This window comes from Ambystoma mexicanum, chromosome 13 (genome assembly GCF_040938575.1).
Source record: "Ambystoma mexicanum isolate Mex_15411 chromosome 13, UKY_AmexF1_1, whole genome shotgun sequence".
Classification (NCBI taxonomy): Eukaryota; Metazoa; Chordata; class Amphibia; order Caudata; family Ambystomatidae; genus Ambystoma; species Ambystoma mexicanum.
Window position 1 is genome coordinate 160,382,539 of NC_090938.1, and position 14,764 is coordinate 160,397,302.

Here is a 14,764-nt window from a genome sequence, read left to right on the forward strand (position 1 = left end):
CTTTACTAAGTAGTTCCTGCATGCCCGTCTTTTTTCATCTGCCATTGTTTACTAAGTAGTTCCTGCATGCCCTTCTTTTCCCACCTGACGTTCTTTACTAAGTAGTTCCTGCATGCCCTTCTTTTCTCACCTGCTGCTCTTTACTAAGTAATTCCTGCATGCTTTTTTCGCATCTGCCGTTCTTTACTAAGTAGTTCCTGCATGCCCTTCTTTTCTCAACTGCTGTTCTTTACTTAATAGTTCCTGCATGCCCTTCTTTTCTCAACTGCTGTTCTTTACTTAGTAGTTCCTGCATGCCCTTCTTTTCCCACCTGACGTTCTTTACTAAGTAGTTCCTGCATGCCCGTCTTTTTTCACCTGCCATTGTTTACTAAGTAGTTACTGCATGCCCGTCTTTTACCTGCCGCTCTTTACTAAGTAATTCCTGCATGCTTTTTTCGCATCTGCCGTTCTTTACTAAGTAGTTCCTGCATGCCCTTCTTTTCTCAACTGCTGTTCTTTACTTAGTAGTTCCTGCATGCCCTTCTTTTCCCACCTGACGTTCTTTACTAAGTAGTTCCTGCAAGCCCGTCTTTTTTCACCTGCCATTGTTTACTAAGTAGTTCCTGCATGCCCGTCTTTTACCTGCCATTGTTTACTAAGTAGTTCCTGCATGCCCGTCTTTTACCTGCCGTTCTTTACTAAGTAGTTCCTGCATGCCCTTCTTTTACCACCTGACGTTCTTTACTAAGTAGTTCCTGCATGCTTTTTTCGCACCTGCCGTTCTTTACTAGGTAGTTCCTGCATGCCCTTCTTTTCTCAACTGCTGTTCTTTACTAAGTAGTTCCTGCATGCCCTTCTTTTCTCAACTGCTGTTCTTTACTAAGAAGTTCATGCATGCTCTTCTTTTCTCACCTGCCGTTCTTTACTAAGTAGTTCCTGCATGCCCGTCTTTTTTCATCTGCCATTGTTTACTAAGTAGTTCCTGCATGCCCGTCTTTTACCTGCCGTTCTTTTCCTAAATAGTTCCTGCATGGCCTTCTTTTCTCACCTGCCGTTCTTTACTAAGTAGTTCCTGCATGCCTGTCTTTTTTCACCTGCTATCCTTTACTAAGTAGTTCCTGCATGCCCGTCTTTTTTACCTGCCATTGTTTACTAAGTAGTTTCTGCATGTCCTTCTTTTCTCATCTGCCGTTCTTTACTAAGTAGTTCCTGCATGCTTTTTTCGCACCTGCCGTTCTTTACTAAGTAGTTCCTGCATGCCCTTCTTTTCTCAACTGCTGTTCTTTACTAAGTCGTTCCTGCATGCCCTTCTTTTCTCAACTGCTGTTCTTTACTAAGAAGTTCATGCATGCTCTTCTTTTCTCACCTGACATTCTTTACTAAGTAGTTCCTGCATGCTTTTTTCGCACCTGCTGTTCTTTACTGAGTAGTTCCTGCATGCCCTTCTTTTCTCAACTGCTGTTCTTCACTAAGTAGTTCCTGCATGCCCTTCTTTTCGCAACTGCTGTTCTTTACTAAGAAGTTCATGCATGCTCTTCTTTTCTCACCTGCCGTTCTTTACTAAGTAGTTCCTGCATGCCTGTCTTTTTTCACCTGCTGTCCTTTACTAAGTAGTTCCTGCATGCCCGTCTTTTTTACCCGCCGTTCTTTACGAAGTAGTTCCTGAATGTCCTTCTTTTCTAACCTGCCGTTCTTTACTAAGTAGTTCCTGCATGCCCTGATTTCCCCCCTGACGTTCTTTATTAAGTAGTTCCTGCATGCCCTTCTTTTCTCACCTGCCGTTCTTTACTAAGTAGTTCCTGCATGCCCTTATTTTCTTACCTGCGGATCTTTACTAAGTAGTTCCTGCATGTCCTTATTTTCTCACCTGCTGCTCTTTACTAAGTAGTTCCTGCATGCCCGTCTTTTTTACCTGCCATTGTTTACTAAGTAGTTTCTGCATGTCCTTCTTTTCTCACCTGCCGTTCTTTACTAAGTAGTTCCTGCATGCTTTTTTCGCACCTGCCGTTCTTTACTAAGTAGTTCCTGCATGCCCTTCTTTTCTCAACTGCTGTTCTTTACTAAGTAGTTCCTGCATGCCCTTCTTTTCTCAACTGCTGTTCTTTACTAAGAAGTTCATGCATGTTCTTCTTTTCTCACCTGCCGTTCTTTACTAAGTAGTTCCTGCATGCTTTTTTCCCACCTGCCGTTCTTTACTAAGTAGTTCCTGCATGCCCTTCTTTTCTCAACTGCTGTTCTTTACTAAGTAGTTCCTGCATGCCCTTCCTTTCTCAACTGCTGTTCTTCACTAAGTAGTTCCTGCATGCCTGTCTTTTCTCAACTGCCATTCTTTACTAAGTAGTTCCTGCATGCTTTTTTCGCACCTGCCGTTCTTTACTAAGTAGTTCCTGCATGCCCTTCTTTTCTCAACTGCTGTTCTTTACTGAGTAGTTCCTGCATGCCCTTCTTTTCTCAACTGCTGTTCTTCACTAAGTAGTTCCTGCATGCCCTTCTTTTCTCAACTGCTGTTCTTTACTAAGAAGTTCATGCATGCTCTTCTTTTCTCACCTGCCGTTCTTTACTAAGTAGTTCCTGCATGCCTGTCTTTTTTCACCTGCTGTCCTTTACTAAGTAGTTCCTGCATGCCCGTCTTTTTTACCCGCCGTTCTTTACGAAGTAGTTCCTGAATGTCCTTCTTTTCTCAACTGCCGTTCTTTACTAAGTAGTTCCTGCATGCCCTGATTTCCCCCTGACGTTCTTTATTAAGTAGTTCCTGCATGCCCTTCTTTTCCCACCTGACGTTCTTTACTAAGTAGTTCCTGCAAGCCCGTCTTTTTTCACCTGCCATTGTTTACTAAGTAGTTCCTGCATGCCCGTCTTTTACCTGCCATTGTTTACTAAGTAGTTCCTGCATGCCCGTCTTTTACCTGCCGTTCTTTACTAAGTAGTTCCTGCATGCCCTTCTTTTACCACCTGACGTTCTTTACTAAGTAGTTCCTGCATGCTTTTTTCGCACCTGCCGTTCTTTACTAGGTAGTTCCTGCATGCCCTTCTTTTCTCAACTGCTGTTCTTTACTAAGTAGTTCCTGCATGCCCTTCTTTTCTCAACTGCTGTTCTTTACTAAGAAGTTCATGCATGCTCTTCTTTTCTCACCTGCCGTTCTTTACTAAGTAGTTCCTGCATGCCCGTCCTTTTTCATCTGCCATTGTTTACTAAGTAGTTCCTGCATGCCCGTCTTTTACCTGCCGTTCTTTTCCTAAATAGTTCCTGCATGCCCTTCTTTTCTCACCTGCCGTTCTTTACTAAGTAGTTCCTGCATGCCTGTCTTTTTTCACCTGCTATCCTTTACTAAGTAGTTCCTGCATGCCCGTCTTTTTTACCTGCCATTGTTTACTAAGTAGTTTCTGCATGTCCTTCTTTTCTCATCTGCCGTTCTTTACTAAGTAGTTCCTGCATGCTTTTTTCGCACCTGCCGTTCTTTACTAAGTAGTTCCTGCATGCCCTTCTTTTCTCAACTGCTGTTCTTTACTAAGTCGTTCCTGCATGCCCTTCTTTTCTCAACTGCTGTTCTTTACTAAGAAGTTCATGCATGCTCTTCTTTTCTCACCTGACATTCTTTACTAAGTAGTTCCTGCATGCTTTTTTCGCACCTGCTGTTCTTTACTGAGTAGTTCCTGCATGCCCTTCTTTTCTCAACTGCTGTTCTTCACTAAGTAGTTCCTGCATGCCCTTCTTTTCGCAACTGCTGTTCTTTACTAAGAAGTTCATGCATGCTCTTCTTTTCTCACCTGCCGTTCTTTACTAAGTAGTTCCTGCATGCCTGTCTTTTTTCACCTGCTGTCCTTTACTAAGTAGTTCCTGCATGCCCGTCTTTTTTACCCGCCGTTCTTTACGAAGTAGTTCCTGAATGTCCTTCTTTTCTAACCTGCCGTTCTTTACTAAGTAGTTCCTGCATGCCCTGATTTCCCCCCTGACGTTCTTTATTAAGTAGTTCCTGCATGCCCTTCTTTTCTCACCTGCCGTTCTTTACTAAGTAGTTCCTGCATGCCCTTATTTTCTTACCTGCGGATCTTTACTAAGTAGTTCCTGCATGTCCTTATTTTCTCACCTGCTGCTCTTTACTAAGTAGTTCCTGCATGCCCGTCTTTTTTACCTGCCATTGTTTACTAAGTAGTTTCTGCATGTCCTTCTTTTCTCACCTGCCGTTCTTTACTAAGTAGTTCCTGCATGCTTTTTTCGCACCTGCCGTTCTTTACTAAGTAGTTCCTGCATGCCCTTCTTTTCTCAACTGCTGTTCTTTACTAAGTAGTTCCTGCATGCCCTTCTTTTCTCAACTGCTGTTCTTTACTAAGAAGTTCATGCATGTTCTTCTTTTCTCACCTGCCGTTCTTTACTAAGTAGTTCCTGCATGCTTTTTTCCCACCTGCCGTTCTTTACTAAGTAGTTCCTGCATGCCCTTCTTTTCTCAACTGCTGTTCTTTACTAAGTAGTTCCTGCATGCCCTTCTTTTCTCAACTGCTGTTCTTCACTAAGTAGTTCCTGCATGCCTGTCTTTTCTCAACTGCCATTCTTTACTAAGTAGTTCCTGCATGCTTTTTTCGCACCTGCCGTTCTTTACTAAGTAGTTCCTGCATGCCCTTCTTTTCTCAACTGCTGTTCTTTACTGAGTAGTTCCTGCATGCCCTTCTTTTCTCAACTGCTGTTCTTCACTAAGTAGTTCCTGCATGCCCTTCTTTTCTCAACTGCTGTTCTTTACTAAGAAGTTCATGCATGCTCTTCTTTTCTCACCTGCCGTTCTTTACTAAGTAGTTCCTGCATGCCTGTCTTTTTTCACCTGCTGTCCTTTACTAAGTAGTTCCTGCATGCCCGTCTTTTTTACCCGCCGTTCTTTACGAAGTAGTTCCTGAATGTCCTTCTTTTCTCAACTGCCGTTCTTTACTAAGTAGTTCCTGCATGCCCTGATTTCCCCCTGACGTTCTTTATTAAGTAGTTCCTGCATTCCCTTCTTTTCTCACCTGCCGTTCTTTACTAAGTAGTTCCTGCATGCCCTTATTTTCTTACCTGCGGATCTTTACTAAGTAGTTCCTGCATGTCCTTATTTTCTCACCTGCTGCTCTTTACTAAGTAGTTCCTGCATGCCCGTCTTTTTTACCTGCCATTGTTTACTAAGTAGTTTCTGCATGTCCTTCTTTTCTCACCTGCCGTTCTTTACTAAGTAGTTCCTGCATGCTTTTTTCGCACCTGCCGTTCTTTACTAAGTAGTTCCTGCATGCCCTTCTTTTCTCAACTGCTGTTCTTTACTAAGTAGTTCCTGCATGCCCTTCTTTTCTCAACTGCTGTTCTTCACTAAGTAGTTCCTGCATGCCCTTCTTTTCTCAACTGCTGTCCTTTACTAAGTAGTTCCTGCATGCCCGTCTTTTTTACCCGCCGTTCTTTACGAAGTAGTTCCTGAATGTCCTTCTTTTCTCACCTGCCGTTCTTTACTAAGTAGTTCCTGCATGCCCTGATTTCCCCCCTGACGTTCTTTATTAAGTAGTTCCTGCATGCCCTTCTTTTCTCACCTGCCGTTCTTTACTAAGTAGTTCCTGCATGCCCTTATTTTCTTACCTGCGGATCTTTACTAAGTAGTTCCTGCATGTCCTTATTTTCTCACCTGCTGCTCTTTACTAAGTAGTTCCTGCATGCCCGTCTTTTTTACCTGCCATTGTTTACTAAGTAGTTTCTGCATGTCCTTCTTTTCTCACCTGCCGTTCTTTACTAAGTAGTTCCTGCAGGCTTTTTTCGCACCTGCCGTTCTTTACTAAGTAGTTCCTGCATGCCCTTCTTTTCTCAACTGCTGTTCTTTACTAAGTAGTTCCTGCATGCCCTTCTTTTCTCAACTGCTGTTCTTTACTAAGAAGTTCATGCATGTTCTTCTTTTCTCACCTGCCGTTCTTTACTAAGTAGTTCCTGCATGCTTTTTTCGCACCTGCCGTTCTTTACTAAGTAGTTCCTGCATGCCCTTCTTTTCTCAACTGCTGTTCTTTACTAAGTAGTTCCTGCACGCCCTTCTTTTCTCAACTGCTGTTCTTCACTAAGTAGTTCCTGCATGCCTGTCTTTTCTCAACTGCCATTCTTTACTAAGTAGTTCCTGCATGCTTTTTTCGCACCTGCCGTTCTTTACTAAGTAGTTCCTGCATGCCCTTCTTTTCTCAACTGCTGTTCTTTACTGAGTAGTTCCTGCATGCCCTTCTTTTCTCAACTGCTGTTCTTCACTAAGTAGTTCCTGCATGCCCTTCTTTTCTCAACTGCTGTTCTTTACTAAGAAGTTCATGCATGCTCTTCTTTTCTCACCTGCTGTCCTTTACTAAGTAGTTCCTGCATGCCCGTCTTTTTTACCCGCCGTTCTTTACGAAGTAGTTCCTGAATGTCCTTCTTTTCTCACCTGCCGTTCTTTACTAAGTAGTTCCTGCATGCCCTGATTTCCCCCCTGACGTTCTTTATTAAGTAGTTCCTGCATTCCCTTCTTTTCTCACCTGCCGTTCTTTACTGAGTAGTTCCTGCATGCCCTTATTTTCTTACCTGCGGATCTTTACTAAGTAGTTCCTGCATGTCCTTATTTTCTCACCTGCTGCTCTTTACTAAGTAGTTCCTGCATGCCCGTCTTTTTTCCCTGCCATTGTTTACTAAGTAGTTTCTGCATGTCCTTCTTTTCTCACCTGCCGTTCTTTACTAAGTAGTTCCTGCATGCTTTTTTCGCACCTGCCGTTCTTTACTAAGTAGTTCCTGCATGCCCTTCTTTTCTCAACTGCTGTTCTTTACTAAGTAGTTCCTGCATGCCCTTCTTTTCTCAACTGCTGTTCTTTACTAAGAAGTTCATGCATGTTCTTCTTTTCTCACCTGCCGTTCTTTACTAAGTAGTTCCTGCATGCTTTTTTCGCACCTGCCGTTCTTTACTAAGTAGTTCCTGCATGCCCTTCTTTTCTCAACTGCTGTTCTTTACTAAGTAGTTCCTGCATGCCCTTCTTTTCTCAACTGCTGTTCTTCACTAAGTAGTTCCTGCATGCCTGTCTTTTCTCAACTGCTGTTCTTTACTAAGAAGTTCATGCATGCTCTTCTTTTCTCACCTGCCGTTCTTTACTAAGTAGTTCCTGCATGCCTGTCTTTTTTACCCGCCGTTCTTTACGAATTAGTTCTTGAATGTCCTTCTTTTCTCACCTGCCGTTCTTTACTAAGTAGTTCCTGCATGCCCTGATTTCCCCCCTGACGTTCTTTATTAAGTAGTTCCTGCATGCACTTCTTTTCTCACCTGCCGTTCTTCACTAAGTAGTTCCTGCATGCCCTTATTTTCTTACCTGCGGATCTTTACTAAGTAGTTCCTGCATGCCCTTATTTTCTCACCTGCTGCTCTTTACTAAGTAGTTCCTGCATTCCCTGCTTTTCCCACATGCTGTTCTTTACTAAGTAGTTCCTGCATGCTCTTTTCGCACCTGCTACTCTTTACTAAGTAGTTCCTGCATGCCCTTCTTTTCCCACATGCCGTTCTTTACTAAGTAGTTCCTGCATGCTCTTTTCGCACCTGCTACTCTTTACTAATAGTTCCTGGATGCCCTTCTTTTCCCACATGCCGTTCTTTACTAAGTAGTTCCTGCATGCCCTTATTTTCTGACCTGACATTCTTTACTATGTAGTTCCTGCATGCCCTTTTTTCTCACCTGCCGTTCTTTACTAAGTAGTTCCTGCATTCCCTGCTTTTCCCAAATGCTGTTCTTTACTAAGTAGTTCCTGCATGCCCTTCTTTTCTCACCTGCTGTTCTTTACTAAGTAGTTCCTGCATGCTCTTCTTTTCTCACCTGCTGTTCCTTACTAAGTAGTTCCTGCATGCTCTTTTCGCACCTGCTACTCTTTACTAAGTAGTTCCTGCATGCCCTTCTTTTCTCAACTGCTGTTCTTTACTAAGTAGTTCCTGCATGCCCTTCTTTTCTCAACTGCTGTTCTTTACTAAGAAGTTCATGCATGTTCTTCTTTTCTCACCTGTCATTCTTTACTAAGTAGTTCCTGCATGCTTTTTTCGCACCTGCCGTTCTTTACTAAGTAGTTCCTGCATGCCCTTCTTTTCTCAACTGCTGTTCTTTACTAAGTAGTTCCTGCATGCCCTTCTTTTCTCAACTGCTGTTCTTCACTAAGTAGTTCCTGCATGCCTGTCTTTTCTCAACTGCTGTTCTTTACTAAGAAGTTCATGCATGCTCTTCTTTTCTCACCTGCCGTTCTTTACTAAGTAGTTCCTGCATGCCTGTCTTTTTTACCCGCCGTTCTTTACGAATTAGTTCTTGAATGTCCTTCTTTTCTCACCTGCCGTTCTTTACTAAGTAGTTCCTGCATGCCCTGATTTCCCCCCTGACGTTCTTTATTAAGTAGTTCCTGCATGCCCTTCTTTTCTCACCTGCCGTTCTTTACTAAGTAGTTCCTGCATGCCCTTATTTTCTTACCTGCGGATCTTTACTAAGTAGTTCCTGCATGCCCTTATTTTCTCACCTGCTGCTCTTTACTAAGTAGTTCCTGCATTCCCTGCTTTTCCCACATGCTGTTCTTTACTAAGTAGTTCCTGCATGCTCTCTTCGCACCTGCTACTCTTTACTAAGTAGTTCCTGCATGCCCTTCTTTTCCCACATGCCGTTCTTTACTAAGTAGTTCCTGCATGCTCTTTTCGCACCTGCTACTCTTTACTAATAGTTCCTGGATGCCCTTCTTTTCCCACATGCCGTTCTTTACTAAGTAGTTCCTGCATGCCCTTATTTTCTGACCTGACATTCTTTACTATGTAGTTCCTGCATGCCCTTTTTTCTCACCTGCCGTTCTTTACTAAGTAGTTCCTGCATTCCCTGCTTTTCCCAAATGCTGTTCTTTACTAAGTAGTTCCTGCATGCCCTTCTTTTCTCACCTGCTGTTCTTTACTAAGTAGTTCCTGCATGCTCTTCTTTTCTCACCTGCTGTTCCTTACTAAGTAGTTCCTGCATGCTCTTTTCGCACCTGCTACTCTTTACTAAGTAGTTCCTGCATGCCCTTCTTTTCCCACATGCCGTTCTTTACTAAGTAGTTCCTGCATGCCCTTCTTTTCTCACCTGCTGTTCTTTATTAAGTAGTTCCTGCATGCTCTTCTTTTCTCACCTGCTGTTCCTTACTAAGTAGTTCCTGCATGCCCTTCTTTTCTCACCTGTTGTTCCTTACTAAGTAGTTCCCGCATGCCCTTATTTTCTCACTTGCTGCTCTTTATTAAGTAGTTCCCGCATGCCCTGATTTTCTCCCTGAGGTTCTTTACTAAGTAGTTCCTGCATGCCCTTCTTTTCTCACCTACTGTTACTAAGTTGTTCCTGCATGCTTTTTTCGCACCTTCTGCTCTTTACTAAGTAGTTTATGCATACCCTTCTTTTCTCACCTGCTGTTCTTTACTAAGTAGTTCCTGCATGCCATTCTTTTCAAACCTGCTTTGATTTACTAAGTAGTTCCTGCATGCCCTTATTTTCTTACCTGCTGATCTTTACTAAGTAGTTCCTGCATGCCCTTCTTTTCTCACCTGCTGTTTTTTACTAAGTAGTTCCTGCATGCCCTTATTTTCTCACCTGCCGTTCTTTTCTAAGTAGTTCCTGCATGCCCTTATTTTCTCACCTGACGTTTTTTACTATGTATTTCCTGCATGCTCTATTTTTCTCACCTGCTGTTCTTTACTAAGTAGTTCCTGCATGCCCTTTTTTCTCCCCTGCCGTTCTTTACTAAGTAGTTCCTGCATTCCCTGCTTTTCCCACATGCTGTTCTTTACTAAGTAGTTCCTGCATGCTCTTTTCGCACCTGCTACTCTTTACTAAGTAGTTCCTGCATGCCCTTCTTTTCCCACATGCCGTTCTTTACTAAGTAGTTCCCGCATGCTCTTTTCACACCTGCTACGCTTTACTAAGTAGTTCCTGCATGCCCTTCTTTTCTCACCTGCCGTTCTTTCCTCAGTAGTTCATGCATGCCCTTCTTTTCCAACCTGCTCTTCTTTAATTAATAGTTCCTGCATGCCCTTCTTTTCAAACCTGCTTTGCTTTACTAAGTAGTTCCTGCATGCCCTTCTTTTCTCACCTGCCGTTCTTTCCTCGGTAGTTCCTGCATGCCCTGCTTTTCTCAACTTCTGTTCTTTACTAAGTAGTTCCTGCATGCCCTTCTTTTCTCAACTGCTGTTCTTTACTAAGAAGTTCATGCATGCTCTTCTTTTCTCACCTGCCGTTCTTTACTAAGTAGTTCCTGCATGCCTGTCTTTTTTCACCTGCTGTCCTTTACTAAGTAGTTCCTCAATGCCCGTCTTTTTTACCCGCCGTTCTTTACGAAGTAGTTCCTGAATGTCCTTCTTTTCTCACCTGCCGTTCTTTACTAAGTAGTTCCTGCATGCCCTGATTTCCCCCTGACGTTCTTTATTAAGTAGTTCCTGCATGCCCTTCTTTTCTCACCTTCCGTTCTTTACTAAGTAGTTCCTGCATGCCCTTATTTTCTTACCTGCGGATCTTTACTAAGTAGTTCCTGCATGCCCTTATTTTCTCACCTGCTGCTCTTTACTAAGTAGTTCCTGCATGCCCGTCTTTTTTACCTGCCATTGTTTACTAAGTAGTTTCTGCATGTCCTTCTTTTCTCACCTGCCGTTCTTTACTAAGTAGTTCCTGCATGCTTTTTTCGCACCTGCCGTTCTTTACTAAGTAGTTCCTGCATGCCCTTCTTTTCCCAACTGCTGTTCTTTACTAAGTAGTTCCTGCATGCCCTTCTTTTCTCAACTGCTGTTCTTTACTAAGAAGTTCATGCATGCTCTTCTTTTCTCACCTGACGTTCTTTACTAAGTAGTTCCTGCATGCTTTTTTCGCACCTGCCGTTCTTTACTAAGTAGTTCCTGCATGCCCTTCTTTTCTCAACTGCTGTTCTTTACTGAGTAGTTCCTGCATGCCCTTCTTTTCTCTACTGCTGTTCTTCACTAAGTAGTTCCTGCATGCCCTTCTTTTCTCAACTGCTGTTCTTTACTAAGAAGTTCATGCATGCTCTTCTTTTCTCACCTGCCGTTCTTTACTAAGTAGTTCCTGCATGCCTGTCTTTTTTCACCTGCTGTCCTTTACTAAGTAGTTCCTGCATGTCCGTCTTTTTTACCCGCCGTTCTTTACGAAGTAGTTCCTGAATGTCCTTCTTTTCTCACCTGCCGTTCTTTACTAAGTAGTTCCTGCATGCTCTGATTTCCCCCCTGACGTTCTTTATTAAGTAGTTCCTGCATGCCCTTCTTTTCTCACCTGCTGTTCTTTACTAAATAGTTCCTGCATGCCCTTATTTTCTCACCTGCTGTTCTTTACTAAGTAGTTCCTGCATGCTCTTTTCGCACCTGCTACTCTTTACTAAGTAGTTCCTGCATGCCCTTCTTTTCCCACATGCCGTTCTTTACTAAGTAGTTCCTGCATGCTCTTTTCGCACCTGCTACTCTTTACTAAGTAGTTCCTGCATGCCCTTCTTTTCCCACATGCCGTTCTTTACTAAGTAGTTCCTGCATGCCCTTATTTTCTCACCTGACGTTCTTTACTAAGTAGTTCCTGCATGCCCTTTTTTCTCACCTGCCGTTCTTTACTAAGTAGTTCCTGCATTCCCTGCTTTTCCCAAATGCTGTTCTTTACTAAGTAGTTCCTGCATGCCCTTCTTTTCTCACCTGCTGTTCTTTACTAAGTAGTTCCTGAATGCTCTTCTTTTCTCACCTGCTGTTCCTTACTAAGTAGTTCCTGCATGCTCTTTTCGCACTTGCTACTCTTTACTAAGTAGTTCCTGCATGCCCTTCTTTTCCCACATGCCGTTCTTTACTAAGTAGTTCCTGCATGCCCTTCTTTTCTCACCTGCTGTTCTTTATTAAGTAGTTCCTGCATGCTCTTCTTTTCTCACCTGCTGTTCCTTACTAAGTAGTTCCTGCATGCCTTTCTTTCTCACCTGCTGCTCTTTACTAAGTAGTTCCTGCATGCCCTTCTTTTCTCACCTGTTGTTCCTTACTTAGTAGTTCCTGCATGCCCTTCTTTTCTCACTTGCTGCTCTTTATTAAGTAGTTCCTGCATGCCCTGATTTTCTCCCTGAGGTTCTTTACTAAGTAGTTCCTGCATGCCCTTCTTTTCTCACCTGCTGTTACTAAGTTGTTCCTGCATGCTTTTTTCGCACCTTCTGCTCTTTACTAAGTAGTTTATGCATACCCTTCTTTTCTCACCTGCTGTTCTTTACTAAGTAGTTCCTGCATGCCATTCTTTTCAAACCTGCTTTGATTTACTAAGTAGTTCCTGCATGCCCTTATTTACTCGCCTGCTGTTTTTTTACTAAGTAGTTCCTGCATGCCCTTATTTACTCGCCTGCTGTTTTTTACTAAGTAGTCCCTGCATGCCCTTATTTTCTCACCTGCCATTTTTTTCTAAGTAGTTCCTGCATGCCCTTATTTTCTCACCTGACGTTCTTTACTATGTATTTCCTGCATGCTCTATTTTTCTCACCTGCTGTTCTTTACTAAGTAGTTCCTGCATGCCCTTTTTTCTCCCCTGCCGTTCTTTACTAAGTAGTTCCTGCATTCCCTGCTTTTCCCACATGCTGTTCTTTACTAAGTAGTTCCTGCATTCCCTGCTTTTCCCACATGCTGTTCTTTACTAAGTAGTTCCTGCATGCTCTTTTTGCACCTGGTACTCTTTACTAAGTAGTTCCTGCATGCCCTTATTTTCCCACATGCCATTCTTTACTAAGTAGTTCCCGCATGCTCTTTTCGCACCTGCTACGCTTTACTAAGTAGTTCCTGCATGCCCTTCTTTTCTCACCTGCCGTTCTTTCCTCAGTAGTTCATGCATGCCCTTCTTTTCCAACCTGCTCTTCTTTAATTAATAGTTCCTGCATGCCCTTCTTTTCAAACCTGCTTTGCTTTACTAAGTAGGTCCTGCATGCCCTTCTTTTCTCACCTGCCGTTCTTTCCTCAGTAGTTCCTGCATGCCCTGCTTTGCCACCTGCTCTTCTTTAATTAATAGTTCCTGAATGCCCTTCTTTTCCCACCTACCATTCTTTTTGCAGTAGTTCCTGCATGCCCTTCTTTTCCCACCTACCATTCTTTCTGCAGTAGTTCCTGCATGCCCTGCTTTCTCACCTGTCAGTGTTTCCTCAGTAGTTCTGCTTTCCCCACCTGTCCATTTTTCAACGTGAGTTCCCACTGCCTGGCCAGCTTTTCCCACATGGTATTTTTCCTCATCAGCGCCTAAACAAATCTCCTGCCTTTTTCCACCTGTTGTTCTTTACTTAGTGGTTCCTGTGTGCCCTGCTTTTCCCACCTCCTATGCTGCCCAGAGTTGTTTTTCCCACCTAACATTCTTTCAGCAGTAGTTCCTGCATGCCATGTTTCCCACCTGCCGCTATTTCCCCTGTAGGCACTGCATGTCCTGCTTTCCCACCTACCATTCTTTTTGCAGTAGTTCCTGCATGTCCTGCTTTCCCACCTACCATTCTTTCTGCAGTAGTTTGTGCATGCCCTGTTTTTTCCACCTGCCGTTCTTTCCTCTGTAGGTACTGCATGCACTGCTTTTCCCACCTACCATTCTTTCTGCAGTACTTCCTGCATGCCATGTTTCCCACCTGCCACTATTTCCTCTGTACGCACTGCAAGCCCTGCTTTTCCCACCTACCATTCTTTCTGCAGTACTTCCTGCATGCCATGTATCCCACCTGCCACTATTTCCTCTGTATGCACTGCAAGCCCTGCTTTTCCCACCTACCATTCTTTCTGCAGTACTTCCTGCATGCCATGAGTCCCACCTGCCACTATTTCCTCCGTAGGCACTGCATGCCCTGATTTTCCCACCTGCCATTCTTTCGTGCATGCCCTGTTTTTCCACCTGCCATTCTTTCCTCCGCAGGCACTGCATGCCCTGCTTTTCCCACCTACCATGCTTTCTGCAGTAGTTCGTGCATGCCCTGTTTTGTCCACCTGCCATTCTTTCCTCGGTAGGCACTGCGTGCCCTGCTTAGCATTCTTTCCGCAGTAGTTTGTGCATGCCATGTTTCCCACCTGCCACTATTTCCTCTGTACGCACTGCATGCCATGCTTTTCCCACCTACCATGCTTTCTGCAGTACTTCCTGCATGCCGTGTGTCCCACCTGCCACTATTTCCTCCGTAGGCACTGCATACCCTGCTTTTCACAGCTGCCAGGCTATCCTCAGCGGCTCCTGCATACTCTGCTTTCCCACTTGACGATCGTTCCTTTGTAGTTCCTGCATGGCCTGTTTTTCCATCTGGCTCCCCTTTTGCTGATTTATTCCTGCTCCAGGCCTCCCAACGGGCATCTGTATTAGAGAGATTGCATAGAAAAATCGAACTGGCTTTTCGAGTCTCTTTTTCCTATGCCCTCTTAAAGGTTGTTTATATGAGCAGTGAGAACTTGTTGTTCTCTCTGTGTCACAGAATGTTGCAAATTCTTTTTTAAAAAAAATCTTGTATGTTCATCTTTGCAAAACATGTTGCATATTCTAATGTTGCAGGCGTGATGCTCTCCAAGCGTTCATGCTGCTTTTAAAACGAATCTCTCTTTATCCTGCCAGCCCTTCTAGGTGTTTCTGCTCTGTGCCCTACACCTTCCCAGCATGGCGGAGTGGAATGACCGGCCCCCAGACCACCCTCGGGAGGCTGCCGGGCAACGGCGGCGGCGATCTACCATGACACTGAACACTGGTGAGTACACAAGCGTGCACCTAAACATCACACACCCTAAAATGCTTTATATTTTGGGCTGGTAGCATTCTGTGCACCAGTTTG

The 14,764-nt window shown here is 43.7% G+C and overlaps 1 protein-coding gene across 1 annotated transcript in view; it reads left to right on the forward strand.

The window, feature by feature from the left end:
- The window catches only part of BAK1 (BCL2 antagonist/killer 1), a 155,318-nt gene that overhangs the window by 57,414 nt on the left and 83,140 nt on the right, over positions 1-14,764 (forward strand). The window contains exon 2 of the mRNA XM_069633525.1: positions 14,551-14,680. Within this exon, the coding sequence (XP_069489626.1) occupies positions 14,593-14,680 (88 nt within the window). The 5' untranslated portion in view covers positions 14,551-14,592. The remainder of the gene's footprint in view (positions 1-14,550; positions 14,681-14,764) is intronic.